At 42.8% G+C, this 18761-nt stretch overlaps 1 protein-coding gene across 3 annotated transcripts in view; it reads right to left on the bottom strand.

Annotated features, from left to right (window-relative positions):
- Window positions 1–18761, bottom strand: part of ZBTB44 (zinc finger and BTB domain containing 44) — a 96880-nt gene that overhangs the window by 34838 nt on the left and 43281 nt on the right. For all 3 annotated transcript variants that reach the window (XM_040326228.1, XM_040326226.1, XM_040326227.1), the window contains 3 exons: window positions 11745–12808; window positions 6544–6628; window positions 1797–1960 (listed from right to left, as the gene is read on the bottom strand). In XM_040326228.1, the coding sequence (XP_040182162.1) occupies window positions 1797–1960; window positions 6544–6628; window positions 11745–12808 (1313 nt within the window). The remainder of the gene's footprint in view (window positions 1–1796; window positions 1961–6543; window positions 6629–11744; window positions 12809–18761) is intronic.

Genomic DNA, 18761 nt, shown 5'->3' with positions numbered 1-18761 from the left:
ATTTATTTACACGTTTCCTATTTAAACAAGTACAATATTGAAAAAAAACACTAATTTGTAAATAACATTGCAATGTTTTGTACCAGAATCACAATTTTTGTGTGAATTTAACTAGGACAAATTACAGAATAAAATGCACACTACCTGTAGTAACACTATTTTTTAAACAACGCTCAAAAAAAAGAAAGTGCGTTTTGTTTAGATTTTGTTGCGTTTTATTGTCGAAAGGATTGCGAGAAAAAAAAAAAATTTGTTGCAAAAGATCATGAAAAGAAAGCCTGGTTTGTCCTTAAATAATCTGTTATCTTAAAGTGGTTGCAAACCTCATATGCACAATTTCTTTAATACATGCACCATTTTATAGTGGTTTTTTTTTTTTCTGTAAAAATCTAAACCGCTGTATTATTACCTCTGTGTTTTTTTATCTCCAAGCCTGTCAAAGCAATCCGAAAATCTCCAGTCCATGGGCGTTTCTATGGACCAGAGCTCGGGGGGGAAGAGTGATGACATCACTGGCCCCACATGACCGCTGTGCACTCACGTACTAATGTCAGCTAAGCGGCACGCACAGTGCTTATAGTGTGTGTGCACTTCACTCCCTGCTGGGTGGTGGGGTGTACAGCTGGGAAGTGAGGCCAGTGATGCCACGACTCTACCACACACGGACCTGAGATTTCCAGAGAGCTGCGATAGGCTTACAGATGAAAATACAGGAGGTAAAAATACTGCGCATTGGATTTTTACAGAACTATAAAATGATGTATATATTTGGGAACTGATATGAGTTTTACAGGCATTTAAAACAAAACCCTTTTTAAACGCAGGCTGGGGCAGCAGGAGACACGCACCCTTCACTCATACTCGTGCAGGAGCATCCTCTGCATGTCAGTCAAATGAGAGGGGGCGTGGTGACACTTTTTGCGTGTCCCCGGATTATTTACCAGTAGCCAGGCCAGGAGGATTACAAATGACAGGCTGCTCATAGCCCTGCCAGACTGTTTACAAATGGCTTGTGCTGCCTTGCCAATTTAGCTAACAATGTTCAGTTTATTTTTTGTTATCTAGGTTTACAACCACTTTAAGTAAGGACAAAGTTATTGTCGAATATACAGGTCTGTAGCAGAAATGTAAAAATGTCTCTGCCCCATAGGAGGTGAGCAGGTGCGAGAGGCAATGTGGTTAAAGAAAAAGGCTGGATGTTGCTTTATAACAATCATCCATACTGCAACATTAAAGAAAATCGGAATCTGTGGACCTGCTTTTATTTGCACTTCAAACTTCTGTCATATCGAGGAAAATGCCCATCTACACAAGTCCTAAATAGTTTAAAGTACAGTTATAATAAAAGGTCTGAAAACTTTCTATTAAATTTCCATGATTTCTTATTCCTAGTGCACAGAGAGTGCACTAGGAATAAGGCAGAGAGCAGGAGTATAAGCACTATGTGACCAAGTGATCTAAATCAATGAGCAGAATTACAAACATTTTGGCAGATAAAAATCAAACGCACATACATATATCTACTGTAAACTTGGTTGCTGGAGATTTTCTTTATAAAGAAACCATTTACTCCATTAGATTTAGACAAAACGAAGCTTTGGAGGGTCTAGTAACAGCAGAACATGATGGGTTCACAGGAATGCATGAAGAAAATGGAAGCAAACCTGGGTCGGAGTTAGCAGCCCTCAAAGCGCTCTAGAGATAAAAGCTGAGAGAGAAGTGAAGTGGACAGACGACACCACAGACAGACACTATGGACATTTATATCCCCTGCCCGCCACACCCCCAGTACTGACCAGAATGTATCAGCATGTGCTGCTTGAGGTTCTGGATCCGTGTGAAACGCACTCCGCAGGTGGGGCACTGGAAAGGTCTATCGGGGCCGTTGGGACTAGGCCGCTCTGTACTGCTTGTGGAGGGAGTCAGGTACAGCTGGTAAGGATACTGAACATTTTCCAGTCTGAGAAAAGACAACAGAAACATAAGCTTATACCAAAGGCTCCTCCAGAGGACTGCTCACTTGAGCTTTACACCAGAGGCTCTTCTAGGGAACCTTTCACATGAGCGTTACATCAGAGGCTCCTCCAGAGGTCCTGTCACATGAGCGTTACATCAGGCTCCTCCAAAGGTCCTGTCACATTAGCGTTAAACCAGGGGCTCCTACAGAGGTCCTGTCACATGAACTTTACAACAGAGGACCCATCACATGAGAGGAACCCGTCACTTAGCTAGCCAGAACTGCAGATAAAATACACATCATTCTATAACCAGGATAGAACCTCCTTCTTTAGCAGCTTCCCAACACTAAACCCTTTACTTATTGAAATATAAATTGTGTTGCGTTTTCCGTTAAAAAAAAAAAAAAAAAAGAAGGTAGAAAGTCTCCATCACTCTAAAAATGAGTTTTCAGAATTCATTACAAACACATGCGGACTATGACATCACATCATCCAGTTATGCTGCACTGCCCTGAAACATTGGCATTTGGACGTGATGTGACATTACTGTGTGTTCTTATTGAATTTTGGAAATGCACATTTGGAGTGCTGGTGACATTCTACTGTTCACTAAAGCACCTTCCATTGAGGTCATTGCCTGGATTACACATGGTCAAGCACCATCAGGACTGTGCAGCTCTACACAAGATTTGCACCCAAAAAACACTAACATCCCATTGTTGTGGCCATTCTGGAACTTTCTGCATGATGTTTCTGCTGTGTAGAATAACAAAATGTCATCAGGGACTGCATTTCTAATGTAGATGAGGAATTTGACACACAACCCGTAAAAAACAGTGATCTTTACTGAGCACATATGAGCTTTGAGAGGACTGTAGCAGCTGTCTGAAAAGAAAATGTAAACCCAATCACTAAAATCTTACATAATAAATATATAGTCTCCATCAGAAGCCTGTGTGACAGAGTGACAATGCAAAAGCACAAATGGGATACAGGGAAGTATGTGTTCTTCAGCCATTCTGCAACAGTAAAAAAAAAACTAGCTGCTGATTTTAATAAACAGACACTCACCTGTCCCACAGTCCAGCTCTATCCTCATCTGGGCCGCACCAGCATGTTAACTGTGGGCAGCTGACTGATGCCTTGCAGCTTCACAGCTGGACGCCCACTGTGCATGCATGAGCTGCTCTGCGCTTTGTGAATGGTCCCGCAGCTTTCTGGGACCTGTACAGTGTCCCAGTAGGATGCAGGCAGGGGAGGGAGAACTACCACTGTGATCGCCTAGGCAATCCAAGCAGAAGTGGTAGCAGGTACCTGTCAAACCAGGTATCCGTTGCCCCTTCCTACCCGCCCCCAAAAAATATGTCAGAGGGAGGGGGAGGAACAAGAGCAGAACTACTTTTCAACTTGTATTCGCTTTAATACAAGTTGAAAAAGCATTTTATGATCCTGCTATGCAGGTTTTGTTCAGGAACTTCCTGTTGTGGGATAACACTCTTTCCCTGTATCCCATTTGTGCTTTTGCATTGTCAGTCTATCACACAAGCTTCTGATGGAGACTAAAAGTGGCCCTTTTAACACATTATGGTACACTGTTGTCAGTCACCATCAAGAACTCTCCCCAAGTGAGAGAGCAACACAGCAACATATAACGGCCAACAGGCCTACAAGAAACAAGCGTTTAGAAACTGAAAAGACACTTGGATAACGGTTTGAAGCACCTTGTGACCGAAGCTTTCATCAGCTGAAGTCTGAACATCCACCTTGGAGAATGTGGAAAACTTGTGAACAGAGGGCCAGGTGGTGGCTTTACACATTCAGATGCTAGATGATGAATAGCACAAAAGATACCAACAATCCTGTTGAGATGGACTCTGATGGGAAAGGAAGGAACATTTCTCATAAGGGTGTAGACTCTAAAAAAGTCAGCTGTCTAATCCACCTAGCAATGGTGGAGCGGGGGGCAGGGTGTCTCTTTCTTCAAAGTATTCAAGGCCAGACACTGGTCAAGACCAAACTGGAGAAGCCAAAGTACAAGTATTTCTTAGGGTTAAGCCTTCTGCCCTTGCACCAAAAACACTAAAGCCTTTGTTGTGTGATGGTAAATCCTGCAAGAGTTACATTTTCTTGCTATATGTAAGGTGGGAATAACCGAATAAGAGATACCCCTATCATTTAGGTTTCAATAGCCATGCTGTTAAAAGACAGTGACAGAGCAGGATGGAACAGGGGACTTTGTGCCAGCAAGTTTGGTCTTTTTGGAAAGGCCAAGGCTTGCCCACCAGAGGTCCGAGTACACCCCTGTGACCTTCTGGGGAAATATGGTGCAATGAAAATCCCCAGGACTCCTTCCTCCTCTATCGTGCAAAGCAGTTGAGGGAGGATCTTCACTGGAGGAGAGAGACATAAACCAATTGGAATGGAGTCTAAGGAATCACTTGCCTTATCACTCATTTACTGCAAAGGCTTCCTGGTCTTGGCCATAAAATTGTTCAGTTTGGTGATAAACATGGAGGCCATACTATCCACATCTAAATTTCCCACACTTTTGACAGAGATTTTGATAGATCATCTCCGGGGTCTAAGCATCAACAGCTTAGAAAATCCACCTGTTGTTGGGTCCACACCTGAAATGTGTGGATGGCTGAGAGAGCAAAAAAAGCAGGTTTCTGCCCGTGAGAACATTAGACTTGTATCTTTTAGGGCTACTAAGCTTCTGGTGCCCCCTGAATGGATTTATGTGGTATTATCCGACTGTACTCGGACTGGGTGACCTTGAAGAAGGGAGGTCCAATGTTGTACAGACAATCTGATGGCTTTCGGTTGCAGAATGTTGACAAGGAGTTTGCAACTCCAGTGGGGGCCATGTCCCCTGGACAGTCGAGAGTTGTAAACTCACATCTGTCAATACAGCATTCCTGTGACATTTCTCTAAAATAAATATATATTTCCAGGTTTCAGGACAGGATCGAAGCTCCAAGGATCTTCCTGGCTGGACATAAGCACTGGGAGATTCAAAGATTGGGTCTGCTTGTTTTATATCTTGAGGATGTTGGCTTGAAGGGGTCAAACTGGGCAAAGGGAACCCTTGTGAAGAAGCAAAATGAGGAGTGTCATTGTGACCCAAGCTGGAACATATAAGAGGCAATCTTTTAAGGGAGGAAGACACTGGCTTGAGCACAGGTACTCCAGACGTTGTGTGGGGTGGAAAGCTGACTATCCAGCCAAAGGTTTGGGCGGTGGGAGTGAGGTCATTCAGGTAACCTGTGTGTTCCCAGGGCATCCATAAAGAGCCAGGAAGCAAGTGCTGATCTCCCACAGCAAAATTGAATTGTATTTAAAAAATAAATAAAAAAATTCCAATAGAGAACAGATTACCCAAGTACAGTAGCAAAAAATAAAATAAAAAATGGAGCCTTACACAGAGTGGACAGGCTTATATGGGTATCTTCAAGAAAAAGCCCTAGCAAAAGTTTTTGCCAGTGTTCAAACACCTGAAGGTAGCCGCATATAACCCGTGCTCTATAAATAAATACCATTTAAAGATTAGATTAGTGCGCAGATCAGGAATATTCCAGTGTGCGATAAAACCTTAAGGGAGATTGTGTTCCCCAAACATCAGGCTGCCAGCAACGAGTGGTGAGAAAGTTTGAATGGAAAACAGAAGCCATAGCGGGTAATCCAACCTTGTGTGACTTGCACATATTACTATTATTAGAGTCCATTAACATTGCGGTCGCGCTAGTGGTAAAGCGCCATTAGTTTAAGCGGCACTTTACCCATCATTTTAGCTTTGCTTTTAGGCCGCTGGCAGGGGGGGGGGTGGCTTGTAACCCGAGGAAAGGGTTAATGGCGCCTGTGTATTGCCGCTGCTGAAGCGTTTAGGCAGTGGTGCCCATTCATTTCAACGGGCAGGAGCGGTGTTATACAGCGCTCCTCCACCGTCCCAAAGATGCTGCTTGCAGGATTTTTTTATTTATTTTTTAACGTCCTGCCAGCGCAGCTCACCAGTATGAAAGTACTTAGGCTTTCACACTGGGATGGCAGATGAGGCATTTTTCAGGTGCTTTACAGGTGCTATTATTAGCGCTAAAGCATTTGCAGTGTGAAATGGGCCTTATTAATGGTGGATCTAGTAAAAGGTGGGAGCCTACAGCAGGGGCTGGTCTGTGCCAGGAATTGTAAACACAGCCAACAGGATTTACAAACTGTCATCTCAGTCCGGGTAGTAGATGGTGACCCTGGATGATGGCTGAAAAAAATGTATAAAAAATGGTCTCTGTCCTTCTGGAGAGAAAAGCTGATGGACTGCATTGTCATGGGAGTACTGTGATCATTCTGAGAGGGAAAAAAAAAAAAAAAACCCTACCCGATAATGTTATACTGACACATTATTTAGCATGCAGCACTGAACATGAAAAATATGTCTGATGTCAACCTTACTTTCACTGGAGCGGCAATAAAAATGAAGTGTATAATTTTGCACGGGATCAGGAATACATATTATAGACCAGAACAATCTTAGTTGCTCCATAAAGAAATGAGAAACCATGTCAAATAATGCTTGCACACTGCAGATACCTACCTGTCATCGTCATCTGCATGAACATTGGTGCTTGCTGGTCCCTGGAGCGCAGGTAGTCCTTCCCCGACACCCTCATCGATGGAGCCTAAAACACAAGAACAAAAGCATATGCTCAGAAGCCGAAGCTCAGGTCTGATGTACCATTCCCACATTTATAGGCCAAGTAATACTTTGTCAGATACAGGATTAAACGGTTACTAAAGATAAATGCATTGATCTTACTGAAACAGTCTTTCTTATTATTCAAAAAGAAAAGATAATAACTTCCATTAACATTATTTTCTTAAAATACATTGCCCACTTGTCTACCAGGGTATTTTTTTTTCTTCCATTTTTTGCACATATTATACAATCTGCATTATTTGCTAGAAATGACTTTGAACCCCCAAAACAACAATATATTTTCTGAAAGAGATAACCCTGAAGAATAAAATGGTGACCGTTGCAATTTGTATGTTGTACATATTTGTGTAGCTATTCATCAAACAGATAATTTCAACAAAAACACTAAAATGAATTGTAGTGCAAAGAAACACAATATCATATTAATTTTGGGGGGGGGGGGGGGTTGCATTGAGTTAGCAGATACCAAACATGCCAAGCCTTAAAATTGCGTGCACCGTGAAGAAAAAAAACAAAAACAAAAAAAACACTACAATACCCTAAATTCTCTATAGGCAACACTTTAAAAGTCTTTACACCAGAGAGGCTGTATGTAGAGTTAATTGTGAATGGCCTCAGAATGACTGCTGTCACTTGGACATTTGTAGCGATACCACCCATGTGTGGCACAATTGTGTTTACAAACATGCATGCACCCTATACTGCTAGTTTGCACTTGAGTGTACAAAGATGACAGGGGTGCTTTCACTTTTTTTTTTAAATCTTTGTTTTAATATAGTTTTGTAAAACAGTTATTTTCTTTTAAATTGTTTATTGCCATCACAAGGGAGTTAAAGGGGGGGGGGGTGTCTGTCTCTCAATGGAAACATCAGGGGTTTATTAGGCCCCAGTGCCTCTTCTGTCCTCCACTGCAACTTAACCATTGAATGGTAGTTATAAACCCAGAACTGAGGTGATACACTCCTGGGTACATTAGTCACAGGGCACAAAGTAGAATGGATGTTCCCCAATCACCGTCTGCTCTCAATTCTACAGCCATTTACCACAGTCCTGGGTTTTCTGGAGAAGTGGGAGGGAACCACTGCTCGCTTTTACCTGCAGCAACAGCCCTGAACTTACTTTAACCCCTCAAATACTATAAAGCTTATAAAAACTTAGATAAGGGGTTTAGGAACACGGGATACATTGGGTCATGTTGCTGCTTTTAGGAGATTAGACACTGGCAAACAGAGCTACATGCAGAGCTCAGTATGTCCCCCTCCCACCCAGGCCTGCCTTGGATTTAGGGTCAATTCACACCAGAACGCAGTGCGGGAAACCTGCGGTTTGTAAGCATTTTCTGCACCGTGTTCAAAACACACTGCACTTGCAAACTGCAGAGACTGTCAGGGTTAATTTACCCATACCCCAAACACAGGTTACACACACACACACACACACATTCCCAGGTGCTACAGCAGAGTGTGTGTAGAACACCAAGCTGCTGCCAACGTATATCATACATTGGTGGCAGCAAAAAGGAGGAATTTTAGTGAAATATACTGCAGATTCTTGCTCAATGAATGTTTACATTGATAGCAATTAATATAACCACACCTGCTGAAATAGAGTGCCAAGTTGGAGGGTCTGTCTAATATGATCACACAATGAATCCCAGGGTTGTAACAAACACTAAATTCCCCTGGCATTCATTTAGGCACACATCATAATATCTAAACGATGAAATACCGAATGTTTAAATCCCTCCTGCAGGGAAATGTCTCATTTGATCTCATGTTCTATTAACACTTCTGTGAAAAGCAGCATAGCAATCAAAAAAGAAAGGGAATGAGAACTCTGGGAAATCCCATTTACAAACCTAACAGTCTTTTTCTAGCAAAAGCTGAAAATGAGTACAGTGCATACAATACCAAATAATTTTTCTTAGGCATTCCACCCGGTCTTAATTTTGTATAGATTTTTGTATAAATTACACCCTAAAAGCATATAGCCAGATTCAAAGACTTACGCCGGCGTAAACAGTAGATACGCAGACGTAACTCGGAATCTGCGCCGTCGTAAGTTTAAGTGTATTCTCAAACTAAGATACACTTAAACCTAGCTAAGATACGACAGCAATTTTTCCGCTGGCCGCTAGGTGTCGCTTCCGCTGAGTTCGGCGTAGAATATGTAAATGCCTAGATATGCCGATTCACGAACGTACGTGCGCCCGTCGCAGTAAAGATACGCCGTTTACGTAAGGCGTTTTCCAGCGTAAAGTTATGCCAACAAATAGCTGGCCTAGCCAATGTTAAGTATGGCCGTCGTTCCCGCGTCGAAATTTGAAAAATATACGTCGTTTGCGTAAGTCGTCCGTGAATGGGGCTGGACGTAATTTACGTTCACGTCGAAACCAATACGTCCTTGCGGCGTACTTTGAAGCAATGCACACTGGGATATGTACACGGACATCACGTCGGGTCACCAAACATTTACATAAAACACGCCCCCCCATCCTCATTTGAATGCCGGCCCCATTTACACTACGCCGCCGTAAGTTAGGAGGCAAGTGCTTTGTGAATACAGTACTTGCCTCTCTGACTTAAGGCGGCGTAGCGTAAATACGATACGCTACGCCGCCTTAAAGATGCGGCGCCCTACCTGAATCTGGCTAATAGAGTTTAAATGTATAACACTGTGGAGAGTCGTCATGGAGCAGGGCTGGAAAGGGGTAAATTTGGGAGGGCAAATACATTCCCTAGAACCCTGTCTATTAAATTGGTAGCTCAGAGAGACAGCGTGGTGGTGGTATGTGAAGAGAGAGCTTTTTGTAGCCGGGATCCTAGTGAAAGCTGACACATTGGAATGCCTTGTACTTGAACCTGGTTGGTGAGCTTGGTCTGTTGTACTGTGAATTTGTACTCAAGCTAAGCACATATCTGTCTTTGTTCAAAGGCTGTGTTGTGCACTGACAAAAATCTGTTACATGTTTTGCATTGAAGGAAACACCTGTGTCTTTATTTTTGTGTCTGCTGACCAATGGAAGGGAAGTTTATAAACAGTGTTGTTGATGACCGTTTCCCCTCCGATCCTAAAAGCACATAAAAAAAAAAAAAAGAGAGAAGAGAACCCGGTGTCTAAAAAAAAATAAACAAAAAATAAATAAAAAATGTATCAGATCCTTTAGGTACGGTTATAGGCTTATGCCAGGTAACATGGCTTAACTCGGCCCCCCTCTGTACACAATCCGGCTTCTTTCAGCTAACAATAAGCTGTGCACACCTGTTATTGCACAGCAGCACAGACAACACAATGAGCAATCTTGCAATGTCTGTCTGACCTTCTGTCCTCTGCTAGTAATTTGGAACTGACAGGACATATGATCAGATGAGCCAAGTGAAAAGTATTCAATGACTTCACTGAAAAGCACAAAGGTCTTCCAGAAATAAAATAAATAGAACATTTTTTTCATTGCTTGGCAAAACAAGTCTTGTGTTGCGAAACATTCCTTTACAATGGCATTATCGCAAGCTGACACACACACACACACACACACAGGTCAGATTAGTAATGGGGACATCAGATGTGGAAACCGAGAGGAATTTCACATTACTGCAAAATAAATCTACATCTGTTTTCATGACCAGAGGTCACCGAGATTCAGATGCCCAGACCAAGTATTAGCAGAGTCAGTACCCGCTGGTTAATTTATTTGCCTAAATCATGTTCACATAAAGGCTTACAGATGGACAAAAATATAAAATATATTTTATATACGCATGAAAAAAGTAGGTGAACCCCTTGCCATTATAGCAGAACTTCACCCCAAGGGGAAGGTTTCACTTTTCTGCCCCCCCCCAACTAGTTTTGACAGGTATCTGCTCCCACATCTGCCCATATCACCCAAGCAATCGGAGCAGAAGCTCGCTTCCCCATTGCCTGCAGCCTTCTGGGGCACGTCACAGGTCCCATAAGACTGCAAGACAATTCACAAAGTGGGAAGCTGGCTTTGAAGCCACAAGGAGTCACAACCGGCCTCCCAAACTAAGCATGCGGATGCCGGGGACCCAAAGACCGGCGAAGAACTGGCTCAGGTGAGGACAGCCCCGGATCCTTGGACAGGCAAGTGTCCTTTTATTAAAAAAAAAGTCAGCAGCTACAGTATTTGTATCTGCTTACTTTTCTTTTTTTCTTTCTAGGGTGAAGATCCTCGAACTATAAAATCTGAACTAATCCTCAGCCAAGTCACAATTGCGGCTCTACTATGGAATAGAACAAAGACTAGCAGGCAAGAATAAACATTCTTTTTGGGAGTCCGTCCTTCAAATTCTTGAAATGGCAGACTTGCTATAAAAACAAGCAAATGCACACAGAATAAAAAAAAAAGCCAGGAGAGGTCTGTTTACTAACAAATCACATGTGATCACCATGTTACAGTAGTCAAATAATTGTAAGGGACCCTGCCAGAGGATCCACCTGCTCAGCGGGGAATCTGTTCTCCGATCCCCGCTTATGCAAAGTGTACACAGCCCACTGTCCTCTATGGGTGGTTGGATGTATTGTAAACAGACCACCTGGCCTTTTACATTCGATCCGCCAGACGCATGGGGAAAAGATCCACCATCTGTCTGTTTTTAGTGGAGAAGATCGGATGTCGGGTGTAAACAGACACATTCGTTTACGTCCATGGCTCCATAGGAGGGGCAATGGATTGTCAGATCAGGTCAGTTTTTTAGGCAAACCCGATTGGTCCACCCGTGTGAAAGGGGCCTAAGCCATGTAGTTTGAGACTTTCCATTCACTATTTAGACCAACAACAGAGACTGCATGGTCTTACACTTAAATACTGTAGTGTTGTCAGATCATGGCATAAAAAGGTTTGCCGACTAGTATGTGTTTAAATTATAATTACTGTCTGGATCACAGCATATAAACAATGATCAAGAGGTCTGTGGCACAGAGGATCCTCCTTTATCTGGAAAACCTCATGCACTCTAAATTAAAATAGCCTACCTGTACTGCAATCCCACATCCCTACAGCTTCTCCCAAGAAGTAATTTTCTACCTAGAAAGCAGAGGAGGAGTCATATAGAACTCACCTATGGAAGATGACTGAGGGCTGATAAGTAGGTCTTCCTGCACTTGCTCACTGCCGGGGACAGTTTGCTGGTCACTCACTGAACTCTGCGATGCACTGACAGGCTGCGACACCTCTTCATGTACCTCTTCATCACTCAACCTCTCCACCTTGACCCGAACATCTTCCTCCATTACCAGTGGAGAACTGACTTTAGTGCTTTCGCACGGCACATAATCTGTCACTCTCCTGGCTACTTCGGAAGGTCCAGGAAGTTCTAATGTTCTGGACTCAATTTGCTTCACTTTCTCAGACTGTAACCGTCGATCAATGCCAAAAGGGAAAGTCCAGGGGAAAGCGTGCGATGAGTCCACAGGTTGACTCCGTGACTCGGTGTAAGAAGCAGTGGGGTTTAGGACTTGTGGAGAACTAGTCTGAGTGCCACACTTTAAGGGGCTCTCAGGGGACATGACAATATAGCTTTTTCGTTTGCGCCGGGACTCGCGGCAGATGGGAATCGTCCTCTCGACAACGCTGCACTCTGAGGACACTGGGGAAAGGCTACCATCTCGGAAGTTGTTACAATTGGCTGTGTTCTCCTGTCCAGTATCGAGAACCTTCTCTTGTTGAGTGTTCCATAAGATGCTGGACTTCATGAACTCTGAGCACGTGCTGGCCACACTGAACATCTGCATGTAGCTGGCTGCAGCCAACACATCAATAATATTTTCTGTATTGATAGAAAGGGTTGCTGTGTAGGCATACTCCAGCAGAGGGATGAATCCTGTCACTGTTACGTGGTGCAGGTCGAGTACACATTGGGTGCTTTCCTCCGCCTGACCCACCAACTTAGTACGGAAGAATTCGCTGCAGGCCGCTAGCACCACTTTGTGTGCTCGAAAGATCTTATCCTGGACCCGTACAGTAATGTCACAGAAGTGTCCGTCATTACGTAGCATATTCAATTTCCCCAGCATTTCCTGGCTGTGTGCTGGGGAATTGTGCGTAAATGTTTTCACCCCCATCTTCATGTGTTTCAGGGGGTGGCGCTTTCTTCTATACAGAGCACTTGCAGCAGGATGGAGTCTGAAAAGAAAGAAAAAAAAATAGAATTAGAATATATGTTCCTGGATCACAAAAACATGCCCATTGTCCATCACTTTATATTTATAAATGCACTATTCCGATTCGAGGTTGAGAGTATTGATGGCCAAGATGTAACCCTGAGCACTATTAATTCTAGTCCTAGCACCCCCAAGTAGCAAAGGAAGGAATAAGAAACACACCTTGGTAATAAGCCACTCCCAACTCAACTGTGTTGTACATTAGAAAACCCTAACCACCGTACCCTAGGTACTGCGTCGTGCTTTACATTGTCCTGATCCCTGTACCGTAAATAACAAATACCTGACCAAAATACCTATTGCCTTGCTTGTTGTACTCCCCCAACTTAATTATTGTTCTTCTTTATGGTGGGCTCAGACACAGTGCTGACTGTCTATATGCAATGTATATAAAAGCATATAAAGATATTCATTTTCCAAAAAAAAACAAAAAAAAAAACAATTGTTCTGAGGTTTACGTGTGTCCAGTATTGTTGTAGGGCTGCAACTAACGATTATTTTCATAATCGATTAGTTGGCCCATTATTGTTTCGATTAATCTAATAGCCTTAAAAAAAAAAAATTTTTTTTTTTGGGCCAATTTGTTGTTGGGCAGATTACAAAACACAAATTGCCGCAAAAACACATTACATCCTTTTCTGCAGCTTTTACTATTACTTTTACTGTTACTATGTAAACAGACTGGCATCTTTTTTCCTGCTGGTTGGAAATAAGTTTTGAACTGGATTATACTATTGTGTGCCCTTTCCTCTTACAGTGGTGGCGCCTGAGAACACCAAAATGGAAAGAAGGAAGAACATACAGTGCCTTGAAAAAGTATTCACACCCCTTGAAATTTTTCAACTTTTGTAATGTTACAATCAAAAAAACGTAAATGTATTTTATTGGGGTTTTATATGTGACAGACCAACACAAAGTGGCACATAATTGTGAAGTGGAAGTAAAAAAAAAAATATTTTCAACATCTTTTACAAATAAAAATCTGAAAAGTATGGCGTTCATTTGTATTTAGACCCACGAGTCAATAGTTTGTAGAATCACCTTTCGCTGCAATTACAGCTGCAAATCTTTTTGGGTAGGTCTCTACCAGCTTTGCACATCTAGAGCTCAAGCTCTGTCAGATTGGATGGAGAGCATCTTTGAACAGCAATTTTCAAGTCTTGCCACAGATTCTCAATTGAAATTAGGTCTGGACTTTGACTGGGCCATTCTAACACATGAATAAGCTTTGAGCTAAACAAGCAGTCTCCAAACTATGGCCCTCCAGTTGTTCAGGAACTACAATACCCATTATGCCTAGTCATGTCTGTGAATGCCAGAGTTTTACAATGCCTCATGGGACGTGTAGTTCCGCAATAGCTGGAGGGCCGTAGTTTGTAAATCCCTGATAACCACTCCATTGAAGCTCTGGCTGTATGTTTAGGGTGGTTGTTCTGCTGGAAGGTGAACCTCTGCCCCAGTCTCAAGTCTTTTGCAGACTCCAACAGGTTTTCTTCTAAGATTTCCCTGTATTTGGCTCCATCCATCTTCCCATCAACTCTGACCAGCTTTCCTGTCCCTGATGGCGTGTTCTGGGTGATGTGCAGTGTTACATCTCACGGAGCTCTGTTCAATCCATGATCTGAAAATGGAAAGAGTTTGGCACAACTGCAAACCTACCAAGACATCGCCGTCCACCTAAACTGACAATGCGGTGGAAGATAGAAGTGATCACAGGCTGGTTGAGAAAAAGAAGAGTAACAGCACGGCAAACACTTTATATTCACTTGATGAACTTTACTTTATAGTTGGAGCACTGTAATGAACTGAGAATGCACTTTGGAGCTGTGACTATTATAGTAAACTGGAGTAAGGCAATTTGAGAAGTGATATTGTTTATAGTAGTTACATCTTGCTCTATCATCCCATTCGAACACTGCACATAATAGTCATGATATATTTATTGTTTTGCACTGGGTATTAAAGCGGTAGTTCACCCTCTCGTACTTGATTTTACCATCGAGACAGGCATTGTAGCGCGAGCTACAGTATGCCTGTCCAGATTTTTTTAACCCCGTACTCACCTCGTAGTCGTCCATCGTAGATTCCGGCTCCCGCGGGGAATGGGCGTGCCTATGGAGAGGGAGGATGATTGACGGCCGGCCCTGGCACGTCACTCTCCCCGAAGACAGCCGGAGTAGGTCTCGGCTCTTCACGGCGCGTGCGCACAGGCTATGCGCACGCGTCGTGAAGACCAAGCCTATTTCGGCTATTTCCGGAGAAGCGTGACGCGCCAGAGCCGGCCGTCAATCATCCTCCGTCTCCAGAGGCACGCCCATTCCCCGGTATCTTCGATGGACGACTACAAGGTGAGTATGGGGGGAAAAAATTCGGGACAGGCATACTGTAGCTCGCGCTACAATGCCTGATTTAAAGGTAAAAGAAAAAAAATTATTTTTTTTTCCCGTCGATAGGGTGAACCCCCGCTTTAAGGTTAAATTGAAACTGATACTAGTTATATTTATGCAAGGCCCCTTTCACATGGTCAAACCGTTCAGGTCCGCCCGTCAGTTTTGTCAGTGGACCTGAACGGGCGCTCCATACATCTCTATGGAGCGTCGGATGTCAGCGGAGACATGTCCGCTGACATCCGACACGATCCGCAAAATCAGACAAATGGTGATATGTTGCCATCCATCCATGGTGGATCGGATGAGATCTGATGAAAAACTGACATGCTGTCAGTTTTCGTTACGATCTCTCCATAGGAGACAGCGGCGCTGGACAAGCCCCTCCCTGCTCAGTGAGCAGAAAGGGACCCGTTACCTGCCGGCTCAGCAGAGATCCACGGAGAGCTGGCGGACTCCGCTGCGGCGGATCCACCTGGTGTTAAAGGGGCCCCTAAGGCACCAGCTTTACTAAAATATTTTTCAGATCCTTTCAAAGTTTTTTTTTTGTATTAGTTTTAACTTTTCTGGTTTCTTCCAACAACAATATACTCAACAGGATAATCATCTTTCACCGTCTTACTAAATAGGGGATTTTTCTTCCTATTAGTACAGAAACTGATGTAGCATAAAAACAGTATTGAAGAAAAAAAAAACATAAAATGAAACATGCACCTGTATTTTTTAAAGTCTATGGGGTTGATTTACCAAAGGCAAATCCACTTTGCACTTGGAAGTGCAGTCACATTAGATCTGAAGGAAAGATCTGAAATGAGGGGGAATCTCCGCGGATTTTTATCATCCAATCATGTACAAGCAAAAATGCTGTTTATTTTCCTTGCATGTCCCCCCAAAGCGACTGCACTTCTTAATGCAAAGTGGATTTGCCTTTAGTAAATCAACCCCAATGCATGACTGTCAATTCAGTATAGCCAGTAAAAAGCATAGTGGGAGATGGGCTGAGGATTTAGGAATGCCAGTATGAGCTGTCCAGACCAAAATAGAACTTGGTTCTTATAATGTATTTGGAGGTTGTGCTGCGAGCCAGCATGTACTTTCACAGGGCACGCTAGGGGAAAAAAAAAATCTTTAAATTTAAAGTCAAACCGTAAAAGACGCACAGTTGGCAAAACTGAAAGCTTAGGTCTATAACCTGTAAGCCAAAACCATCTTCTTACGCCAACACTGCCAAACAAAGCCTCTCATTTCTGGAAGAACTCAGAGTACTTCAAAGCTATTTTCCATGCCAACTACCTTGTGCGGATCTCATCAGCTTGGAATGCCATCCTAATAACAAGCCTTTTACAGTATGGCCATGGTGTTAACAGGATACAATGAACGGAAAGAGGGACTATGGCAATAGACAGGTGCACAATGAGCTCAGTGAATGTTAAAGGACAAATAAATGATATACTAAATGCAAATGCTCTCCCTTGCCTGGCCTGTCAGTTTAGGTGGACGGCGAGGTCTTGGTAGGTTTGCAGTTGTGCCATACTCTTTCCATTTTCAGATCATGGATTGAACAGTTTTATACCCTAACCCTAATTTAAACGTCTCCACAACTTCATCCCTGACCTGTCTGGCGTGTTCTTTGGTCTTCACGATGCGGTTTGTTTACTAAAGGTTCGCTAAAAAAACTCTGAGGACTTCACAGAACAGCTGTATTTATACTTAAAAATTACACACACGTGTAGACTCCATTTACTAATTAGGTGACTTCTGAAGGCAATTGATTCCACTAAATTTTAGTTAGGGGTAGCAGAGTAAAGGGGGATGAATACAAATGCACGCCACATTTTTCAGATATTTGTAAAAAAAAAAAAAAAAGAAAACAATTTAATAATTTTCCTTCTAATTCACAATTACCGTATTTATCGGCGTATATCGGGCACTTTTTTTCCCCTTAAAATAAGGGGAAAATCGTGGGTGCGCGATATACGCCGATAGCCGCTTCCCGCGCTCAGTTTGAATTCCTGCGCCGACATATACCGAGTGCAGTACACTTGGGTACATTCGGTTAGGCTCGGCTTCGCTCGTGCTCACGCATAAACGTCACAGAGCGTGAGCGAAGCCAAGCCTTGCCGAATGTACCCGAGTGTACTGCACTCGGTATATGTCGGCGGAGGCGTTCGAACTGAGCGCGGGAAGCGGGGACTCGACTTGAGGCGCGCGAGCTGGAAAAGCCGGGAGGACACCACCGAGGCCGCAGACGGACGCTGGACGCTGGGAAGACACCAAAACTGTAAAGTAATAAAATCATAACATTTTTTTTACAGGAATTTCAGGGCAACTTTAGGGGTGCGCGGTATACGCGGGAGCGCGTTATACCGCGATAAATACGGTATGTGCCACTTTGTGTTGGTCTATCACAAAATCCCAATAAAATACATTTACAGTTTTAGTTTTAACATGACAAAATGTGAAAAATTTCAAGCCACTGTACATGAATCATCTGCCCTTACTCAAGATGGCTGCAGCTAGAAATGCTGGGGGGGGGGGGGGGGTGTATCAGTGATTTCTCAACAAAAAGCACAAAGACGTGCATGGATAAATGCGCTTTGAATAATAAAAATGAACCAAATAGCGTTTTGGTTTGTGATGCTCCGATAAAGTTAAGTCCCATTAATCTTTATGCTATCTGAGGTAGGTTGGCTCTGAAATAAAACTGACAACTGTCTTCAAGTGTGTAAAAAATATGTTCAGACATACTGTATATTTGGATCCAAATGCAAAGAATAATGTAAAGGCTACCATTTACAAACATAATAATTTGTCTGGAAAACTCACTACAATACAGACTGGATAGTAATTAACCACTTAAGACCCGGACCATTATGCAGCTAAAGGACCTTGCCCCTTTTTGCGATTTGGCACTGCGTCGCTTTACCCGACGATTGCGAAGTTGTGCGACGTGGCTCCCAAACAAAATTGGCGTCCTTTTTTCCCCACAAATAGAGCTTTCTTTTGGTGTTTGATCACCTCTGCGGTTTTTATTTTTTGCGCTATAAACAAAAATAGAGCGACATTTTTGAAAAAAAAAACAATATTTTTAACTTTTTGCTATAATAAATATCCCCAAAAAAGATATATAAAAAAAAAGTTTTTTTCCCTCAGTTTAGGCCGATACGTATTCGTCTACCTATTTTTGGTTAAAAAAAAAAATCCCAATAAGCGTTTAACGATTGGTTTGAACAAGATTTATAGCGTTTACAAAAATAGGGGATATTTTTATGGCATTTTTATTAATAATTTTTTTTTGGCAGGGATCAGCGATTTTTTTCGTGACTGCAACATTATGGCGGACACATCGAACAATTTTGACACAATTTTGGGACCAGTCATTTTCACAGCAAAAACTGCGATAAAAATGCATTGATTACTGTGAAAATGACAATTGCAGTTTAGGAGTTAACCACTAGGGGGCGCTGTAGGGGTTATGCGTAACCTCAGATGTGTTTCTAACTGTAGGGGGGCGGGGCTGGACTTGTG

The sequence above is a fragment of the Rana temporaria genome, chromosome 10 (genome assembly GCF_905171775.1).
Source record: "Rana temporaria chromosome 10, aRanTem1.1, whole genome shotgun sequence".
Lineage (NCBI taxonomy): Eukaryota > Metazoa > Chordata > Amphibia > Anura > Ranidae > Rana > Rana temporaria.
This window is presented reverse-complemented; position numbering and strand designations above follow the sequence as displayed.